Source organism: Mauremys reevesii, linkage group 1, assembly GCF_016161935.1.
Source record: "Mauremys reevesii isolate NIE-2019 linkage group 1, ASM1616193v1, whole genome shotgun sequence".
Classification (NCBI taxonomy): Eukaryota; Metazoa; Chordata; order Testudines; family Geoemydidae; genus Mauremys; species Mauremys reevesii.
This window is the reverse complement of record NC_052623.1, coordinates 361,479,403-361,501,500: the sequence shown is the minus strand read 5'-3', so window position 1 is coordinate 361,501,500 and position 22,098 is coordinate 361,479,403. Positions and strand designations below refer to the sequence as shown.

Genomic DNA, 22,098 nt, shown 5'->3' with positions numbered 1-22,098 from the left:
GCACACACACCCCTCCACGCCCAAGGAGGCCACAGTATCCAGGCCACCAGACGCTTCTCCGGAACACAGGAGAGCGGAAACAGCACCGAGCCCGGTGCCGTCCCGGAGGCAGACACCTCAGGCAGGACCTGAAGGAGCCCCCAGCATGCGAGGAAGGACAAGTGGGGCTGGAAGACGAGATGCAGAAGGCCCTCACCTCTTCGTCATCCCCAGATGAAGCCGTTGTGGGCACTGTGGTTTCGGGGTCTCCTCCAGTTAACCACAGCGCACACGAGGAGCTGCTCCGTAGGGTTGCCCAGAACTTGGGCCTACAGGCGGAGGAAGCAGTAGAGCAGGAGGATCCTATGGTGGACATCTTAAGCCCCGAGGCACTCTCCAGAATTGCACTCCCGCTCATAAAGACAATCCAGCCCAACTACAAGACAGTCTGGCAAACCCTGGCCTCTAGCGCACAAACAGCAAAAGGCATAGAATGGAAGTACTTTGCCCCTTCCAAGGGGTACAATTTCCTCTTTTGTCACCTGGCCCCCTGTTCGCTGGTCGTCTCAGCGGTAAATGAACAGGAACAACATGGTCAGCAAGCCCCGGCTCCTAAGGCCAAGGAGGCTAAATGTCTAGACCTATTCGGCAGGAAGGTCTGTTCTTCTGGGGGCCTCTAGTTGAGGATCGCAAACCAGCAGGCGATCCTGAATAGACACAATTTTAATTCCTGGACGGCAGTTTCCAGATTTGAGGACTTCTTGCCCCAGGGCTCACAGACTGAGTTTGCAGCCCTCGTGGATGAAGGAAAGACAGTAGCCAAGACCTCTCTGCAGGCCTCTCTCGACTCATTGGATACAGCAGCCAGAACAATCGCCTCAGGAGTGGTGATGAGGCACTCGGCATGGCTGCAGGCTTCAGGCCTTCTGCCAGAGGTCCAGAATACCCTTCAGGACCTCCTCTTCGAAGGGTCTGGTCTCTTTTCGGACCAAACAGATGCCAGGCTGCATAGCCTCAAAGACGCCTGGGCAACCCTCAGGTGGTTGGGGAATGCACCCCCCAGTGACGCAGAGGATGCCTGTCAAGCCCCCGCTGCCTCAGCAAAGACAATATCAGCCCCGCCCTAGGCAGGAGCCGTATCGTAGGAGAGGCAGAGAGAACAGGCAGAGGCGGAACAACGCGCCTAGCCAAGACCAAGGCCAGGGCCAGGGCAAGCCGCAACCCGGCAACAAGCAAGGGTTTTGAAGGTGCGCTCGAGGATAGCGTATCAAGCCAGTTACCGGATCTTTCCTGAACCACTTGTCCCGCTTCTACCGTGCGTGGTCTTGTATAACATTGGACCGTTGGGTCTTGCGCACAGTACAAGTGGGATACGTGCTTCAGTTCTCCTCCCTCCCACCCCCCCTTCCCCATCCCTCTTCAGGGACCCCTCTCACGAGCAACTCCTTATGCAGGAGGTACAGACGCTCCTCCAGGTGGGGGCAGTGGAAAAGGTCCCTCGGGATCCAAGGGGGAAAGGGTTTTACTCCCATTATTTTCTTATTCCCAAAGCAAAGGGGGGTCTTCAACCCATTTTAGACCTGCACTGACTCAACAAATTCTTAGTCAAGGTCGGCTTCCGCATGGTCTCCCTAGGCACTATTATTCCATCCTTGGATCCAGGGGATTGGTACGCTGCCCTCGACATGAAAGATGCGTACTTTCACGTTGCTATTCATCCCGCTCGCTTGCGGTTCCTGCGGTTCACCATAAACCAGCACCATTACCAGTTTATGGTCCTACCCTTTGGCCTGGCGGCAGCCCCCTACATACTCACAAAATGCATGTCAGTAGTGGCGGCCTTTCTACAAAAAAAGAGAATTTGAGTATACCCGTCCTAAACGACTGGCTCCTCGTGGGTCGGTCCGAGAAGGAAGTCCGTTCCCATGTGACGGTGGCACTGGATGTATTCTGCAGGCTAGGCCTTCTAGTCAACGTGCTGAAGTCCTCCTTGATACCTGCGCAAAGGCTGGAGTTCATTGGGTCAGTCCTGGATTCGGTACAGGCACGAGCAAGCCTCCCAGAATCCAGATTTCTGGCCATCCAGCGTGCCATAGACTCAGTGCTGAGGTTCCCCACAACCGTGGCCAGATGCTGCCTGCAGCTCCTAGGACATTTTTCGGCGTGCACCCACGTAGTCAAACACGCTCAACTGTGGCTCAGGACTTTGCAGTTGTGGCTAGCCCAGTTGTATTGCCCAGGCAGAGACCCCTTAGACCTTGTAGTGACAATCCTGCCCAGGTGTTGGACTCCCTGCGCTGGTGGCTCAACCAGCAGGTAGTTTGCGAAGGAATCTCCTTCGCCGCACCGCAACCCACACTGACAATGGTAACAGACACGTCAGACCTTGGCTGGGGAGCACACTTGGGGGACCTTCGGATGCAAGGCTTGTGGTCCAAGGACAAAATGTTGCTTCACATCAATGTAAAGGAGCTCAGCGCCGTTCGCCTAGCCTGCCAAACCTTTCATGCTGCTTTAGAAGGTCACAGCATGACAGTTCTGAAAGACAACACTACCGCCATGTTCTACATAAACAACCAGGGCGGAGCCCGATCCTCTCCCCTCTGTCGAGAGACCCTTCTCCTATGGGACTGTTGTATAGCCCGCTCAGTACTCCTCGTAGCATCATACCTCCCAGGGGAGCAGAACGAGCTGGCGGACCGCCTCAGCAGGTCATACAACATGCATGAATGGTCGATGAGACCGGATGTCTTGCAATCGATCTTCCAGAAGTGGGGATTTCCCCAAATGGACCTCTTTGCCACCAGGGACAACAGTCAATGCCCGCAGTTATGCTCTTTCCAAAACCACAGTCCGGGCTCAGTCGCAGATGCCTTCGTGATCCCTTGTAGCGGGAGCCTGAAGTATGCCTTTCCACCTCTCCTGCTCATCCACAGAGTTCTCCTCGAAGTTTGCAGAGACAAGGCAGTAATGATTCTCATCGCCCCAGCTTGGCCCCGCCAACATTGGTTTACGACTTTGCTGGAGCTGTCAGTGGCTACCCCGATTGCCCTGCCCTTGCACCGAGAGCTCATCACACAGGACTGCAGGCACCTGCTCCACCCGAACCTGCGGTCTCTGCATCTCATGGCGTGGAAACTCTGTGGTTGAACGCGATGGAGAGCCAGTGCTCTCTTCAGGTGTGACAAATTCTCCTCGGCAGTAGGAAACCTTCCACTAGGGCAGCATACCTCACTAAGTGGAAGAGATTCTCCTGCTGGTGTGAACCAACACATATACAGCCGCTTCAGGCCTCCATTCCAGTTATTCTGGAATACCTGCTGCACCTTAAACATCAAGGTCTCACCTCCTCCTCAATTAGAGTACATCTGGCTGCCATTTCAGCATTTCACCTGGGGAAGTTGGGGCATTCTGTGTTTTCCAACCCCATGGTAGCCCGGTTTCTCAAAGGGCTGGAGAGGGTGTTTCCCTACTCATGCCCTCCGGTCCCTCCCCGGAACCGTAACCTGGTCCTGATCAAGCTCATGTGACCCCCTTTCGAGCCCCTAGCCTCTTGCTCTGTCACTCACCTCTCCTGAAAGGTGGCGTTTTTGGTGGCCATTATGTCCACAAGGAGGGTGTCCGAGTTGAGGGCCCTAACCTCGGAGCCCCCTTATACAGTTTTTTATAAGGACAAAGTACAACTTAGGCCACACTCTAAATTCCTCCCTAAAGTAGTCTCGCAATTTCATATGGGACAGGACATTTGTTTGCCAGTGTTCTTTCCCAAACCACACACAGACCCGAGTCACGGTAGCCTGTATACTCTGGATGTCTGTAGGGCCCTAGTGTTCTATCTGGAGTGAACTAGACCCTTCCGCAAGTCAACATAGTCGTTCATTGCCATTGTGGAGAGAATGAAAGGACTCCCTGTCTCAGCGCAGCAGATATCATGGATTGTGGATTGCATCCACACGTGTTATGAGCTCGCCAAGGTGCCGGCCCCAGTGATCACGGCTCACTTGACTTGGGCTCAAGCGTCCTCAGCAGCTTTCCAGGCACAGGTTCCACTCCAGGAGATCTGTAAAACAGCCACCTGGTTGTCGGTGCACACATTCACAACCCACTACACAGTCCATCAACAGGCCAGAGAGGATGCGGCAATCGGCAGGGCCGTGCTTCAATCAATTGTTCCATGGCTCCTACCATCCTCCTATGGTAAGCTTGTGAGTCACCTAGTGTGTAATGGACGTGAACAATCACTCGAAGAAGAAAAAATGGTTACCTACCTTTTCGTAACTGTTGTTCTTCGAGATGTGTTGTTCACGTCCATTACACTTCCCACCCTCCTTCCCCTCTGTCGGAGTCTCCGGCAAGAAGGAACCGAAGTGGGGGTCGGGTTGGCAGGAGTATATATGCACCAGCATGAGATGCCACTCTGGTGGGGCTCCGCTGCCGCCCTGACGGGAGCCAGTAAGGGAAAAAGTTTCCGATGTCCATGCACACAGTGCGCTCACACCTAATGTGTAATGGTTGTGAAAAATACATCTCGAAGAACAAGTTACGAAAAGGTAGGTAACCGTTTTTTAGGAGTTCTCATTTTTTAAAAAATAAGTTCCTTGCCCTTATGGTTGTGAAGAAAAACTTGAAAATGTGGCCTGAGTGTAACCAATACACTGACTGTCTGAGTTTGCACACAGCCTGAGATAATAGCTCCAAAAGGGCGGAACTCTCCCATACATCTCAATGGAGTGTTAACTCTGACCCATTGCTTTAGAGGCCCAGGCAACCCATCCCAGACAAGGGTTCTATATGGCAGATGGGGAAGAGTATAGCAGACCCAGCCCTCACCCAAGCAGAGACAGTCTGGCAGTGGGATAGTTATTGAAGGACAGTGGGGATGGGCACTTGCTGCTATTCCTGCCTCACTGGGAGGGAGAAGGGGGCCTTTGCTGCTCCCAGAGGGTGAAGTATCCCAGCTGCCATTCCTGGATGGGAAAAATTTCCTGATTCTGCTGCCCCTGAGCTCTCTGGGATCGGATGAGGGCCCCCTGTCACTCCAGATCGGGTACAGGGCTATATTGTGGGACTGGACCCCAGAGGTCCCTATGTCATGGTGTGCCTAGGGCTCCAGATTGCTTTAATTCAGTCCTGATAGTCTGTAGCCCTGGCACCAAGCATCCTTTTCACATTCATATTGTGACACAGTTCCTGCCAACTGGTAAGAAACAGATCCCGGACAGCTTCTCCTCTGCTTGCAGTGCGTAAGTTTTGAGTCATCTCTCTTTGCGTAAAGAAACAAGCAATGATGTACAAAAGAAAATGATCAGAATTGCAGAGTCAAGCACTCAAAAGTTAGAAAATGGTAGAATTATGGTGGCCTGTGCATGCTTAATTGTGGTCCCTTGTTCCTGTTCATTTTGGTACAGTCCCCTGTGTTAGTCACTACATACCTTTCAGCAAATTATCCAACAGACAATAGCCTCATTTACTACCCAACAAAGCCTTATTCGCCATCCACCCTGAGCACTGAATGATCCAGGAATCCTGGACACATTCAGATCTCAGACACACACACAATTCTGCTCACCGAATTTTTCCAGAAACTTTACTTGGCAAATTCAGTATTAAGCCTAGAGCTGGGCATTTCATATTCTACCTAATACCACCTAAACCCCTCAGCATTCAGTAAGATCTGTGCTAGTGTAGTCCCAATAAAGCAGCAGTCATCGCCATTCTCTAAGGGCTAAGCCTGCTCTCTGGGGGTGCATCTTTATAAAACAGCCAGCCTGATTACGTGAAGTCTAGTTTCAGTGAAATAAATTGCATGGCTTTTATCTTGACCGTGGCCCTCTTATCACTTGCCTCATTGCTGAGTTTTTGTTTTTTTAAATCTCCGTAGTCCTCTCTCTCTGTCACCACCCAGTCTGACCCATCCTCTCTCCAGCAGAAAGACCTTCCCCACACCAGTTCCCTTCTGCTGCTGGTCCTTACTCTTAAATGCCTCGTTGAGAGCCAAGAGCAGGGAGGTAGACTATATAAGGAAAACAGGCCACAAGTCGGTCAATTTCTATCAACTTAAGTCAGTTTCTATCAACTTAGGTCATTGATCTTTAGTGCCCTCTGCCTGCCTTCTGCAGCGCTATGGGTTGTAAGACGCCATCTCATTCCTATATAAACTAATATGGAAGTCACTGAGCCTAAGAAGTTAGCAGGATTCAAAGAGAGATTTGGACATGTATGTTGATAAGAATATCTAACATTATAAGAGTTATTGCTAACACAAATTTTAGAAGGGATATTAAGCCTCCTGCTTCAGTTCTAAAGCCAACCTCTAACTATTGAAGATCAGGAGACCTAATCTGCTATTGTGAGGTTCTTGCACCTTCCTCTGAAGTATCAGGTACTGGCCGCTATCAGGGATGGATCCTGGACTACATTAATTTTGGGTCTGATTGAGTCTGGCAATCCCTACCTTCCTAATAAAGCTCTTTTGCTGTGGATGCCAAGGGGAGCAGCTTCTCTCAGAAGTTCTGTTTTAGCATCTTTGCTTGGTCTTCTTCCCAGCTCTCTCAGATCTTTGAGGAGAAAAATGCCCTCTCTATCCAGCTGCGGGGCAGCAGCCAGAATCTCCGTGAGAGCCACCAGCACTGCCGTGAGGTCCTGAACCGCTGCACGACTCTGGAGAGGCAGCTGCAGGAGCTGCAATCCCCAAACAAGGACATGGTAAGGGGCGGAGTAATAGAGGGAAGATGGTATATTCCTCTTGATAGCCTAGGTGAATTGAAGGGTGATTCTCACTGCAGACTTTGTTTGCTGTGTGACATGGCAGCTGGTCTGGACTCTGTTCTGTTTGAGACTTAATCCTGCTCTCCCATTGCTTCACTGATTGCCCTGGCCATCACTTGATGCATTGCCACACATATACTCTGTTTCAGAGGTCACTCGTGACAGATGCTGCTCCAGGAGCCCCCCAGGAAAAGAACGAACTTCAAAGAGAGTGTTACACTCCAGAACTGCAGGAATTACAGCTGAGGTGAGGACAGAGGGAAGGGTGTAAATCCTGACACAGGACCTTGGCTGATGCCCAGTGGAGCAGGGAAAAGTCTGAGTCCTGCTGTGGCACCCTAGAATCTCCTGGAATCTCTGAGGTGCACTCAGTTGTTATGACTCACTATTCCTTTAGATGAAACCACAGACACTGAATGCAAAATGTAGCAATTGCTGCTGGCCAGTGTGGGTCAGCTTAGCTCCCCATTCACTACACTGGCTCATCAGTAAATACTGAGTACATTTATGGTCCTGGTCTCAATCTTCAAGGCTCTCAATGAGCTGGACCAGGGCTGCCTCTGGGACTGAGACCTACTATGACAACGGTGCTCCTTGGGAATAATGGAACTAACAGTGGGAGTGGGTGATGGAGCCCAGGGCTGTGGAACTCCTTTTCTGCATTGACCACAAAACCTTCATGGCTCAGTGCAAGACCCACCTCCTTATCTCAGCATTCCCACAGTAAGTAAATAAAACCCACCTGTTTGTGGAGACAAGGGAGAGAATCTCCATGTACTAGAATAGTGAATACAGTATAAGCAGAGGTCCCCAGAGAGACATTTTGGGCATTTCAGTGTCCTATTTTCTACCAGGTTATCGGCGGCCAAACAGTTGCACAGCAGCACAAAGCAGGACCTGAGGCATTTGGAAGAGCAGCTGCAGGAGGAACGAGATCAGCGTCTTGCTGCAGAGGAGGCTTTCTCAGCAGCACAGGATCACATCAGGAGGTGGAGTGTTTCTAATCAAGCAAGCTGTGTTACCTTAGTGCATCACCAAGTTTCTAGCTGTCTGTCCGTCTCTGCTTTTTATAGAATGTCCATCACTTCAAAATCCAGGCTCTACCTTGGAAAGGCTGAAAGTTGCTTATCATTTTTCCTTAAAATCCCAGTTTTAAAGGAAGCCTCATGGTCATTCCCAGTCATCTCTGAAATCTAGGATAGTTCTTCCACTTGTGGGTAGGAAATCTCCATTAGTCTGCCCTGGCCACCAGAGCTTTTTGAGCCTTATCTCAATTATGGCAGTGCCCAGATTCCCCGCTCAGGATCAGGCCCATTGTGCTGGGTGCTTCACAGACACTTCGCCAGACATGGCTCCTGCCCCAATGAACTCACAAGTTAATTTGAAATAAGACTCAAACAATGGGAAGTTGGGGTAGGGCTGGAACCAAGGTCATGCCCTTACACAGGTTGCTGGTAAGTAATTTGGATTCCCGGGGATACTAAATTTTTACAAACAAGTTCTCCTCAAGTGATGGCATAATCATGCCTTCACTGACTGACCAATTCCTTGTAGGCATCATGGCTTATTGTTTGTGGTTTCCTATTATCCCATTGTGTGTCCAGAGCCCTGGTCAGGGCATTGAAACCTATTAATCATAGAATACTAGACTAGTCATCTAGTCCAGGCCCCTGCACTCAAGGCAGGACTAAGTATTCTCTAGATCATCCCTGACAGGTGTTCATCTAACCTGCTTTTAAAAATCTCCAATGACAGAGATTTCATAACCTCTCTAGGCAATTTATTCTAGTGTTTAACCACCCTGACTGAAAGTTTTCCCTAATGTCCAACCTAAACCTCCCTTGCTGCAATTTAAGCCCATTGCTTCTTGTCCTATCCTCAGAGATTGAGAACACTTTTTCTCCCTCCTCCTTGTAACAACTTTTTATGTACTTGAAAACTGTTATCATGTCCCCCCTCAGTCTTCTCTTCTCCAGACTAAACAAACACAGTTTTTTCAATCTTTCCTCATAGGTCGTGTTTTCTAGACCTTTAATAGTTTTTGTTGCTCTTCCTTTGACTTTCTCCATTGTGTTCACATCTTTCCTGAAATTTGGCACCCAGAACTGGACACAATACTCCAGTTGAGGCCTAATCATATAGGCCTTAAACACCAGTCTCTTGAACCACACCCAGAAGTGACTAGGAAGCCAGTGCATGAGCTGAAGTAATGCACTGTTTATGGCTAGCACTGCCCAGCAGGTCAGCAGCCATGTTCTGCACTGGTTCTGGCTTCTAGGTGACCCATGTGAGCAGCTTGCTGCATTGTGTGTTCTAGCGATTAATGAGTGTTTCTCTCTCTTCTACAGGTTGGAGTCAAGTGAATGGGCATCTGCTCTGGGTTCCAGCATTGATGTGTCTCCATCTCATGAACATTCCTTGCTGATTGACCCCAGGGACAGTTCCTTTAGCAAGGTAAGAATACTACTGCAGTGGCTGTGTCCAGGGAGCTAGCTTCATAATGTAGGACATGTGAACAACTGCTGCTGCAGAGGAATGTAGCCAGAACATGGGGAACGGAGCCATGTTGATTCTAAGCACTGGATATAGTCTATAGCCTCTAGAACCTACCACTCCAACTGCATGGCTCAAGATGTCTCCACATCCTGCATCATTCAAGATCTGCAGCTACACACATGGCTCTTGCAACTGTGACCTTGAGAACTGGTTGGGCTCCTGGAGGCCAAGGTTGCATCAGGGGCTTCTCCCTCCTTTCAGGACCTTGTAATATTTGCCCAAAGTTCTAAATAAAAGAAAGTAGCAGCTGATTGTGCAGAGAGGGCTTATGGACTCAGTAAAATGGTCACTGTCTCATGTACAAAGTGCAGTAGTTAGACTCCTCCCCATCACCCACCAACGGGATGGACCTTACTCTGTGCCAAGAAGGTCAAAAATCTCAGAGTATCAGAGTCAAGAGTCACTCTGAGACTGAGCCGGTGGTTCAGCATGAGCAAGCACAATGTCAGAATCGTAGGACTGGAAGTGACCTTGAGAAGTCATCTAGTCCTGTCCCCTGCACTCCTGACAGGACTAAGTTCTATATGTTGCCTGATCATGGCTGCAGTGGTAGCAGCACATTGCCCGGACAGAAATCATATGGGCCTTATACACTGAACCACACTCAGAAGTGGCTAGGAAGCCAGTTCGTCAGCTGGAATAATGCACTGCTTATGGCTAGCACTACCCAGCAGGCCAACAGCTATGTTCTGCACTGGCTCAGGCTTCTAGTTGACCCATGTGAACTGCTTCCTGCAGTGTGTGTTCTAGAGATCACTAAAACAGGTCACCGGGGCTTGCATCCGAGATGGTCCCAGTCACCCTGCCCAGCATGGAGGGCCACAATGCCATACAAGAACACAAAAGCATCCCCAAATGGAAATCTCTAGAGGCCATCCTGCCATTTTACCAGTCCCCTGTATTCTCTGGATGGAGTCTCAGCTAGCTCATTCCCATCCAAGCCACCTATATTTGCCTCCCAGGGTCTGGCTAAGATGCCACTGGAGATGCAGAGCTGTATGCCAGCTGCATGTTGGCCTTGCAGAAGCCCAAGCTGTCTCAATGTGTGTTGAATCTCCATTGAGAGAGTTCTTGGGCAGAGGAGCCCTCTGGAGAATCCAGGAGGAAAGGTCAAACCACTGGAGCAACTGCAGCCCAGCCAGAGTCAGCAGCTGAGTCATCAGAGCTGCTGCCAGTGCTGTGGTGACTGGATGCTGCCTTGTGCTCGTGGCTGGGAGAGTATCAGCCAGACTCTATTCCAGGGGTGGCCAACCTGAGCCTGAGACGGAGCCTGAATTTACCAGTGTTCATTGCCAAAGATCCACAGTACTACATCTGTTACTGGGGGGGAGGGATAGCTCAGTGGTTTGAGCATTGGCCTGCTAAACCCAGGGTTGTGAGTTCAATCCTTGAGGAGGCCACTTAGGGATCTGGGGCAAAAATTGGTCCTGCTAGTGAAGGCAGGGGGCTGGACTCAATGACCTTTCAAGGTCCCTTCCAGTTCTAGGAGATTGGTATATCTCCAATTATTACCTTTTATCAGCAGCAGCCCCAGCACCTCCTGCCTGCCAGCAGCCCTGCCGATCAGCATCTCCCCATGCTCCCTACCCACTGCAATCAAATGTTTCGCAGTGTACAGGAGGCTCTGGGATGGAGAGAGGAGGAGCAAGGGGGGAGGGACAGCTCAGTGGTTTGAGCATTGGCCTGCTAAACCCAGGGTTGTGAGTTCAATCCTTGAGGGGGCCACTTAGGGATCTGGGGCAAAAATTGGTCCTGCTAGTGAAGGCAGGGGGCTGGACTCAATGACCTTTCAGGGTCCCTTCTAGTTCTGAGATAGGTCTATCTCCATATATTATAAGGGTGCAGCAGGTTCAGGGGTGGGGGGCTTGGGGTAAGGAGTGGAGTGGGGGCAGGGCCTAGGGTTGAGCAGTGGAAAGCACCTGTAGCTCCAGCCCCAGAGTCAGCACCTATGCAAGGAGCTGCATATTAACTTCTGAAGAGCTGCATGTGGCTCCGGAGCCACAGGTTGGCCACCCCTGCCTATTCCATGCTGATTCTCAAGCCTCACCAATGTGAATCCAGGAACCTGAGGTGCCCAGTGAGGCCAATGCTGTAAGAGCACTGGTGCCTGAGTGCCAATGCTCGTAACAACCCATTCAGCAGAACCTGGCATCCTGCCCTCCAGCTATGGATGGGTTAATGATCTTCAGCCAGTTCCCTGCTGCCTGGCCAAAGGGGTAGGATGGGTTTCTCAGCACCTCAAGTCTTCAGCAGTGCTATCATCATCATTTATTATTGTCTGTTGATGGTAATAGGTAATAAGGCAATAATTGGAGATATACCAATCTCCTAGAACTGGAAGGGACCTTGAAAGGTCATAAAGTCCAGCCCCCTGCCTTCACTAGCAGGACCAATTTTTGCCCCAGATCCCTAAGTGGCCTCCTCAAGGATTGAACTCACAACCCTGAGTTTAGCAGGCCAATGCTCAAACCACTGAGCTATCCCTCCCCCCTTGCTCCTCCCCTCTCCATCCCAGAGCCTGTGTGGCTTATCTTGATGCTATTGATCAAGATACATCTGTGATATATGTTGACTTTAGCAAAGCTTTTGATACGGTCTCCCACAGTATTCTTTCCAGCAAGTTAAAAAAGTATGGATTGGATGAATGGACTATAAAGTTGATAGAAAGCTGGCTAGATTGTCAGGCACTTGGCAGCCGTATCAAGTGGAGTGCCCCAGGGGTCTGTCCTGGGGCCGGTTTTGTTCAACATCTTCATTAATAATCTGGATGATGGGATTAATTGCACCCTCAGCAAGTTTACAAATGACATTAATCTGAGGGGAGAGGTAGATACACTGGAGGGGAGGGATAGGGTCCAGAGTGACCTAGACAAATTGGAGAATTGGACCAAAAGAAATCTGATGAGGTTCAACAAGGACAAGTGCAGAGTCCTGCACTTAGGACGGAAGAACTTCATGCATTGCTACAGGCTGGGGACCCACTGGTTAAGCGGCAGTTCTGCAGAAAAGGACCTGGGGATTACAGTGGACTAGAAGCTGGATATGAGTCAACAGTGCACCCTTGTTGCCAAGAAGGCTAACGGCATATTGGGCTGCATTAGTAGGAGTATTGCCAGCAGGGGAAGTGATTATTCCCCTTTATTTGGCACTGGTGAAGCCACATCTGGAGTATTGCATCCAGATTTGGGCCCCTCACTAAAGAAAGGATGTGGACAAATTGGAGTCCAGCAGAGGGCAACAAAAATTATCAAGGGGCTGGGACACATGACTTACGAGGAGAGGTGGAGGGAACTGGTCTTATTTAGTCTGCAGAAGAGCAGAGTGAGGGGGGATTTCATAGCAGAACTACCTGAAGGGGGTTCCAAAGAGGATGGATCTAGACTGTTCTCAGTGGTGACAGATGACAGAACAAGGAGCAATGGTCTCAAGTTTCAGTGGGGAAGGTCTAGGTTGGATATTAGGAAAAACTATTTCACTAGAAGGGTGGTGAAGCACTGGAATGGGTTACCTAGGGAGGTGGTGGAATCTCCATCCTTAGAGGTTTTTAAGGCCCGGCTTGACAAAGCCCTGCTTGGAATGATTTAGTTGGTGTTGGTCCTGCTTTGAGCAAGGGATTGGACTAGATACCTCCTGAGGTCTCTTCCAACCCTAATCTTCTATGATTCTATGTTTCCTTACACTGCACCTGAAGGGGTTGAAACTTAAACCTGGTCTACGGTACAGAGTTAGGACAACGTAAGGCAGCTTACATTGACCTAACTCAGTAAGCATCTACACTAAACTGTAGCTCCCACCGATGTAACTCGCCCACTACACCAACTTAATTCTACTTCTGTGAGACAAGTAGCACTTAAGTCGATGTAGTTAAGTGTACGCCGTGTCAGTGTAGACACTGTGTTGCTTACATCAACTGTTGCTGCCTTTCAGAAACTGTCCCACAGTGCACCACACTGGCAGTTAAATCGGTGCAAGCAGTCCTGGTGAGGACGCGCACTGCTGACACACAGAATGTAATGTGGACGTATGAAACCAATTCAATTGCTGCGGTGGCTGTACATCAGGGGAGGACAAAATATGTGGCCCGAGGGCCACATCAGGGTATGGAAATTGTATGGCGGGCCATGAATGCTCACAAAATTGGGGGTTGCGGTGCAGGAGGGGGTGAGGGCTCTGGCTCAGGGTGCGGGCTCTGGGGTGGGGCTGGGAATGAGGGGTTGGGGGTGCAGGAATCATAGAATCTCAGGGTTGGAAGGGACCTCAGGAGGTATCTAGTCCAACCCCCTGCTCAAAGCAGGATCGAACCCAACTAAATCATCCCAGCCAGGGCTTTGTCAAGCCTCACCTTAAAAACCTCTAAGGAAGGAGATTCCACCACCTCCCTAGGTAACCCATTCCAGTGCTTCACCACCCTACTAGTGAAAAAGTTTTTCCTAATGTCCAACCTAAACCTCCCCCTCTGCAACTTGAGACCATTACTCCTTGTTCTGTCATCTTCTACCACTGAGAACAGTCTAGAAGGTGCTCAAGGCTGGGACTGAGGGGTTCAGAGAGTGGGAGGAGGATCATGGCAGGGGGTTGGGGTGTGGGAGGGGGTCAGGGGTTCATGCTCCAGGCGGTGCTTACCTCAAGCAGCTTCCAGAAGCAGTGGCATATCCCACTTCCAGCTTCTACACAGAGGCATGACTAGGCAACCTTGCATGCTGCCCTGTCCGCAGGCGCTGCCCCTGCAGCTCCCATTGGCCCTGGTTCCCAGCCAATGGGAGCTGTAGGGGCCACGCTTCAGGCGGGGGCAGCGTGCAGAGCCCCCTGGCTACCCCTACACATAGGAGCTGGAGGAGAGACATGCCGCTGCTTCCAGGAGCCATGCAGAGCGGGGCAAGCCCCCGGCCCTGCTCCCCACTGGGAGCTCGAGGGATAGATTAAAACGTCTGGAGGGCCAGATGCAGCCCTCGGGCTGTAGTTTGCCCACCCCTGCTGTACATTGATATAACTTAGGTCAACTTAATTTTGTAGTGTAGACTTGCCTATAGGCACAGATGTTAGGGAATGTGTTGTACACTCTGCCACTCAGCCCTTCTTTGAGCAGGCTGTGGGTTTGCGGGGAGGTGTTTGCTAAGCCCCATGCTAGCCTGAAGAGGGAGGGCTGGTGAGCAGAACAGGAATATGTGGGACACTATTTCACTCTTGCTTTGCAGTTTTGCCTTTAAGGTCTCCCTTGCAGTGTGATTCCTACCCTGGTGGGATGGTGGAGCTTATGAGATGGGAGAGGAGGTGGGATAGGAGCCCTTCAGAGTTCTGTCTTGGTGGTGCGGGGGAGGCCCTATAGTTAAATGGTGAATTGACCCTACAGCTCCATAGCTAATCAGGCCCTGAAGCTGGAATCACATGGGTGGAAACCTGTGAACGCTGGTTAGACAAGTGCCTGCTTCTGGAGGAGCTCTATGTCTGTGCTTTGTTGGACTGGTCTCCCATGTACTTTAGGGCTTTGGGTGCAGGTGGCTGGCTCAGTACTTATTAGCACTAACTGGTTTCTCCTTTACTCTTCCCCTCAGACTCGGAGCAACTCTGGTTTGTGGCGGCAGCTGCGCTCTCTCTTCTGTTCCCGGACCCGCCTTCCACTGCTGGTGACTGTGTATTTGTTCATGCTGCACATCCTACTCTTCCTATGCTTTACAGGCCACCTGTGAGCAGGGCCAACAGTCTCTCCCTGAGCATCAGACCTTTACCGCATTCCTGCTCCAGACAGGTTTTTGGGCCAGCTGTCACCAGTGCCCCGCACCAGCTACCCACTCACATAGCTAGCTCTGGGGGGCAACTGAGCCCATCAGTCTCCAGTGCTCGCCCCTGAGCTGCTTTCTCTGGCCCAGCTGGGTGGCTGCTGCGGCTGAAGGTCGGGGTCTGTCTGTTTCTAGAAGACAACCTTTCACACACACCCCTGCAAAGTGTTGTCCAGTCATCTTTTCTGAGCGAGGCTCGGAATGAGTGAAGGCAGTGATATAATCTGCAGCTTCCACCTGCCGAGGGCTCCACTCCAGCTATTAATCATCTGTGATGGGGGTTGCAGAGAAAATGCTGTCATGTGGCTGCAGCTCCCCAGTGCCTTCAGCAGGTTAGCTGGCACCATTGCATCTTGTCATCCTTACACTCAAGCCGGTGTCAATGACTGTACCAGCCTAGAAAGGGGCATTGGCCACCTGCCCCTCATTAGTCCACATGTCACTGGCTTTGCAGGAGGTGGCTCACCCTACCCATCTGCAGTGTTCCTTCCCTTTCACAGATAGCACCATCATATTGCAGAGATTGCACCAGTCCATGAGCAAGGGAAGGAAGCACCCTCCCCCGTCATCCCTCAGCTCTTAAACCCACCCACTTGGGCCCTTCTAGTGATGATTTAAACAAGAAAGGGAAGTTGTGGAGTTTTTACGGGATACTATATACAACCAATCAGGGTCTGTTTTATACCTTTTTCAATGGGGCTAGTTTTTGGGTTTCAGCTCAGTAGAGTTCCCTGCAGGAGAAGGGCAGTCACTGCAGCATGCAGACATGCTGAGCCTTCCATCTAAGGGCTCTTGTAAGTATTTGCTGTTATGCCCCTGCAGGAGAAGGGCAGTAATTTAATTATTGAGGGAATAGGAGACTTGAACTTTTATCTCTAATTTAATCATTGCACTAATTATAAAGCTTGTGCAGCTCTTGCTGAGGACAGGAGGGGAGAAGAGAAGAGAAGACCTGCTCCTGCACCCTGTTTCCTTTTCAAAAGACTAAACCTGGACAGTTTGTGCTACAGGGTATAGCTCCAAGGGGTCTGGGCTCTCCGTGGACTACAAGAACCTCACAGACAAACCCCTCCCTGTTGTGAGGGGAAGATTCCTAAGACCTCTGCCCCAACCCCACTTCATGAGACTTCTTTCTGGAGCAGCCTGTGACTGGTGTTGCTGGGGTGGCTGCATGGACCCTATGGCATACACTCTAAGTGCAGTTGGACCTGTTCCCATTGATTGTGTAGATGGCAGAGTTCAGAGCTCTCTACAGAGCCCCTGAACATGCTCCATACAGATAGTGAGATACTAATGTACCTGGAGATGAGGATTCTGAACACAGCAGTGACTGCTCCAGTTGAGAAAGGAGGGTGGAACCCATCAGATAAGCCCTCACTTAGTGCTGCCGTCTACTTTGTAAGGTGTGCCTCTCCCTTCCTGGTTTTAGAATGCCCTCCCTCCCCCCACACACAGTTTAATGGAGGAAAGTTAATGCTCCTGATGCTGTTCTTAGTCCAGGTTTCCAGGGCCACTGAACTGAGCCTGTGAAGAAACAGGAACTGGTTCCTTTGCTGTCCCTAAAGCATCTGGGCCTCTGGCTAGGTCCAGAACACTGAAGCCATATACCTGTACTCCCCCATGAGTATTTATAGAGAGCATGCCCTGCAGGATTCTCCCTTTGATTCTATGAAATCCAGTGACTGAATCTCTCACCTACAGCTTCCTGGGGCACATGCTCCTGTGTACAATAAATATTATTTTTCAGAGTGAAGCCGAGTGGTGTTTTGGTGTGAGTGTTGCTATAGGAGCTGACCTCTGAGGTTCCAGAGCTGCAGGCCATGAGCATGACCTACTGTGGGAGCAACACAATACAGTGGCTGCGCTCATTATGCTTTATCCCTGGTGCAATGGGAATTCCCTCTCTGTTTCCTCATATTGATGAGTGTCCCATGGAGATTGCACTAGCCTCTTCCTCACCTCCCTCAGATGCACAGATCCTACAGTGGCTGTGAGGGACAGGAATTATAATTTTGAGAACAGTTCTGTCTGCTGTCTTTACTGTTTCTTGCTATCTGAGTTTAGGCAGAACTATGCAGCCCCATGGGCATATGTAGTTTCAAGATGTGGTGGATTACATGGTAGCCACCTTGACTCTCCTGATGGTACCTGCGGAAGAGACTTCCCACCCAGTATTTGACATAATTGGTGCCACTGCCAAGAGTAAAATATCACTTCCTGTCCCGGATGGATTGTTGCAACTGGCCAAATCTTTGTGGTCCAGTGCCACTTGTGAGCCCATCTCCAAGAAGGCTGACATGCTCTACCAGCTTCCCTCTCATACTTTCATGCCCACTCTGTGCCCAATTCACTGGTAGTGGCTGCTGACAGCAACAGAGCAAGGTCATGCCAATTACACTCCATACTAAATGATAAAGAGGAAAAGAAGAGTGACTCTGTGACGGGGTCCCAGTGGGGGCCAGCTATGGTCACTCAATTAGGGTGACCTGCAAAGAATGGGGCAGAGAAACTAAATGGATTATTTGCTTCAGTCTTCACGGCTGAGGATGTTAGGGAGATTCCCAAACCTGAGCTGGCTTTTGTAGGTGACAAATCTGAGGAACTGTACCGGGTCAGACCAAAGGTCCATCTAGCCCAGTATCTGTCTACCGACAGTGGCCAATGCCAGGTGCCCCAGAGGGAGTGAATCTAACAGGCAATGATCAAGTGATCTCTCTCCTGCCATCCATCTCCATCCTCTGACGAACAGAGGCTAGGGACACCATTCTTACCCATTCTGGCTAATAGCCATTTATGGACTTAGCCACCATGACTTTATCCAGTTCCCTTTTAAACATTGTTATAGTCCTAGCCTTCACAGCCTCCTCAGGTAAGGAGTTCCACAAGTTGACTGTGCGCTGCGTGAAGAAGAACTTCCTTTTATTTGTTTTAAACCTGCTGCCTATTAATTTCATTTGGTGACCCCTAGTTCTTGTATTATGGGAATAAGTAAATAACTGTTCCTTATCCACTTTCTCAACATCACTCATGATTTTATATACCTCTATCATGTCCCCCCTTAGTCTTCTCTTTTCCAAGCTGAAGAGTCCTAGCCTCTTTAATCTTTCCTCGTATGGGACCCTCTCTAAACCCCTAATCATTTTAGTTGCCCTTTTCTGAACCTTTTCTAGTGCTAGAATATCTTTTTTGAGGTGAGGAGACCACATCTGTACACAGTATTTGAGATGTGGGCGTACCATGGATTTATATAAGGGCAATAATATATTCTCAGTCTTATTCTCTATCCCCTTTTTAATGATTCCTAACATCCTGTTTGCTTTTTTGACCGCCTCTGCACACTGCGTGGACATCTTCAGAGAACTATCCACGATGACTCCAAGATCTTTTTTCTGACTCGTTGTAGCTAAATTAGCCCCCATCATGTTGTATGTATAGTTGGGGTTATTTTTTCCAATGTGCATTACTTTACATTTATCCACATTAAATTTCATTTGCCATTTTGTTGCCCAATCACTTAGTTTTGTGAGATCTTTTTGACGTTCTTCACAATCTGCTTTGGTCTTAACTATCTTGAGAAGTTTAGTATCATCTGCAAACTTGGCCACCTCACTGTTTACCCCTTTCTCCAGATCATTTATGAATAAATTGAATAGGATTGGTCCGAGGACTGACCCTTGGGGAACACCACTAGTTACCCCTCTTCATTCTGAGAATTTACCATTAATTCCTACCCTTTGTTCCCTGTCCTTTTAACCAGTTCTCAATCCATGAAAGGACCTTCCCTTTTATCCCATGACAGCTTAATTTACGTAAGAGCCTTTGGTGAGGGACCTTGTCAAAGGCTTTCTGGAAATCCAAGTACACTATGTCCACCGGATCCCCCTTGTCCACATGTTTGTTGACCCCTTCAAAGAATTCTAATAGATTAGTAAGACACGATTTCCCTTTACAGAAACCATGTTGACTATTGCTCAAGAGTTTATGTTTTTCTATGTGTCTGACAATTTTATTCTTTACTATTGTTTCAACTAATTTGCCCGGTACTGATGTTAGACTTACTGGTCTGTAATTGCCGGGATCACCCCTAGAGCCCTTTTTAAATATTGGCGTTACATTAGCTAACTTCCAGTCATTGGGTACCGAAGCCGATTTAAAGGACAGGTTACAAACCTTGGTTAATAGTTCCGCAACTTCACATTTGAGTTCTTTCAGAACTCTTGGGTGAATGCCATCTGGTCACGGTGACTTGTTAATGTTGAGTTTATCAATTAATTCCAAAACCTCCTCTAGTGACACTTCAATCTGTGACAGTTCCTCAGATTTGTCACCTACAAAAGCCAGCTCAGGTTTGGGAATCTCCCTAACATCCTCAGCCGTGAAGACTGAAGCAAAGAATCCATTTAGTTTCTCCGCAATGACTTTATCGTCTTTAAGCGCTCCTTTTGTATTTTGATCATCAAGGGGCCCCACTGGTTGTTTAGCAGGCTTCCTGCTTCTGATGTACTTAAAAAACATTTTGTTATTACCTTTGGAGTTTTTGGCTAGCCGTTCTTCAAACTCCTCTTTGGCTTTTCTTATTACACTCTTGCACTTAAGTTGGCAGTGTTTGTGCTCCTTTCTATTTGCCTCACTAGGATTTGACTTCCACTTTTTAAAGGAAGTCTTTTTATCTCTCACTGCTTCTTTTACATGGTTGTTAAGCCATGGTGGCTCTTTTTTAGTTCTTTTACTGTTTTTCTTAATTTGGGGTATGCATTGAAGTTGGGCCTCTATTATAGTGTCTTTAAAAAGGGCCCATGCAACTTGCAGGGATTTCACTTTAGTCACTGTACCTTTTAACTTTTGTCTAACTAACCCCCTCATTTTTGTATAGTTCCCCCTTTTGAAATTAAATGCCACAGTGTTGGGCAGTTGTGTTCTTCCCACCACAGGGATGTTGAATACTATTGTATTATGGTCACTATTTCCAAGCGGGCCTGCTATAGTTACCTCTTGGACCAGCTCCTGCGCGCCACTCAGGATTAAATCTAGAGTTGCCTCTCCCCTTGTGGGTTCCCGTACCAGCTGCTCCATGAAGCAGTCATTTAAAGTATCGAGAAATTTTATCTCTGCATTTCGTCCTGAAGTGAAATGTTCCCAGTCAATATGGGGATAATTGAAATCCCCCACTATTATTGTGTTCTTAATTTTGATAGCCTCTCTAATTTCCCTTAGCATTTCATCATCACTATTACTGTCCTGGTCAGGTGGTCGATAATAGATCCCTAATGTTATATTTTTACTGGAGCATGAAATTTCTATCCATAGAGACTCTATGGAACATGTGGATTCGCTTATGATTTTTACTTCATTTGAATCTACACTTTCTTTCACATATAGTGCCACTCCTCCCCCTGCACGACCTGTTCTGTCCTTCCGATATATAAGAAACGCCCCATCATCTCAGTGGCGTCGAGAGAAAGCAGGGGGAGGGGCTAGACCCGCGTCGAGCAGCCCCAGTCCCCTCCCGCCCCCCCCAACCAGGCTCCAGGGCTCCGACTCATGTCGAGCGGAACAGCCAGGTGGCATCGACTCAAGCCTCTCCGGATGTCCGGGTGCCTTCAATGCCAGAGGCCCTGCAGGCGGCCCAAGACATTATGACTCTGCAGGTACCCAGGGCACCACCGGCACCCAAGCCCTGCTCTAGACATAAGCCGCCGCTAGGCTCTGGACAGTCAACTCCGACCCAGCACAGATCCCGGTCAGGGGACTGCTCTAGGGCACGCTCGCCGCTCAGCGCCCTGTCAGGACACAGTCTCCAGGCTCCACTTTCGTCACCCACCAGGTTGTTTGGTCGGTGCCATCGGATCGGAGTTCCAGGCACCATTCCACACTGAGCAGAGAGTATTGATGAACCGGGCATAGGCACCATAGGTGCTCCCCTTCTCGTCGGAGCTACCATAGCCGCTCCCGACACAGGCACCGTCACCGTTCGCACTCCAGCTCGCTCTCCTTGAGTCACTGCATCCACAACTCCCGGCAGGGGTCACCATCGCCGCGCTTTCACGGATCTCAGCGTTGTAGCGTCTCAAGAAGTAGTAGCTCGAGACAGCACCGTTCCTCGATGTCAGAGTCCTGGTCCTGTGGCAGACATCATTCTCAGCACCATCGATCATACCGCTCCCTTGGTACCGATTGGTCATTGGTAACCCCGACCTCCACCCACATGAGGCCCCCTATGGCTCAGCCCGGCCAACCTGACCAGCTGGTGCTGCCGGTGCTGCAGCATAGTCAATGGCAGGGATCCCCATGGCAGGGCCAGTGGTGCCAGTGGACCCCTTGGTCCCCCATGCACGCCCAGCCAGGGACTCGTTCGGTAGCAGGGGCTTTGGCGGCTCCCTCCACTTCACTATCCAGGCCTCCAGGTGATAGATCAGTGGGTCATGGATCCTCGGCACCGCACACAGAGTCCAACCAAGGGGCAGAGCCCGCAGTGCCGACCGACGTGCAGCGCTCTGTACCGGCCTCCTCCCCTCACTGGATGACAAGGTTGTGGCCCCACCCCCCTCCGCACCGCAGGAGAACTTCAGGGCGCACCAAGAGCTACTGAAGTGAGTAGCGTCGAGCCTCCATCTCCAAGCTGAGGCGATGGAGGGACCCTCAGACTCACTCTTCAATGTCCTTTCGCCTCCGGCATTGGACAGAGTGGCCCTGCCCCTGCACGAAGGGGTGGCTAACATTTTCAATGCCCTCTGGCAAACGCCAGCCTCCCTTGCGCCAATATCAAAGAAGACAGAGCACAAATATTTTGTGCCCACAAAAGGGCACGAGTATCTCTATACCCACCCGGCTCCCAACTCCCTAGCGGTGGAGTCTGTAAATCATAGGGAGAGACAGGGTCAACCAGGACCTACACCCAAAAATAAGGACTCTAGAAGGCTGTACTAGTTTGATAGGAAACTTTATTCATTGTCCAGTTTCCAGCTCCGGGTGGCCAACCACCAAGTCCTCCTCAGTCGTTATGATTTAACCTGTGGGG

The 22,098-nt window shown here is 49.9% G+C and overlaps 1 protein-coding gene across 6 annotated transcripts in view; it reads left to right on the top strand.

Moving 5' to 3' along the window:
* GOLGB1 (golgin B1) overlaps window positions 1-16,828 on the top strand; it is a 113,771-nt gene extending 96,943 nt beyond the window's left edge. For all 6 annotated transcript variants that reach the window (XM_039520397.1, XM_039520398.1, XM_039520399.1 and 3 more), the window contains 5 exons: window positions 6,526-6,684; window positions 6,897-6,994; window positions 7,602-7,736; window positions 9,096-9,201; window positions 14,856-16,828. In XM_039520397.1, coding sequence (XP_039376331.1) covers window positions 6,526-6,684; window positions 6,897-6,994; window positions 7,602-7,736; window positions 9,096-9,201; window positions 14,856-14,990 — 633 coding nt within the window. In that variant the 3' untranslated portion in view covers window positions 14,991-16,828. The remainder of the gene's footprint in view (window positions 1-6,525; window positions 6,685-6,896; window positions 6,995-7,601; window positions 7,737-9,095; window positions 9,202-14,855) is intronic.
* Window positions 16,829-22,098: the final 5,270 nt, after the last annotated feature.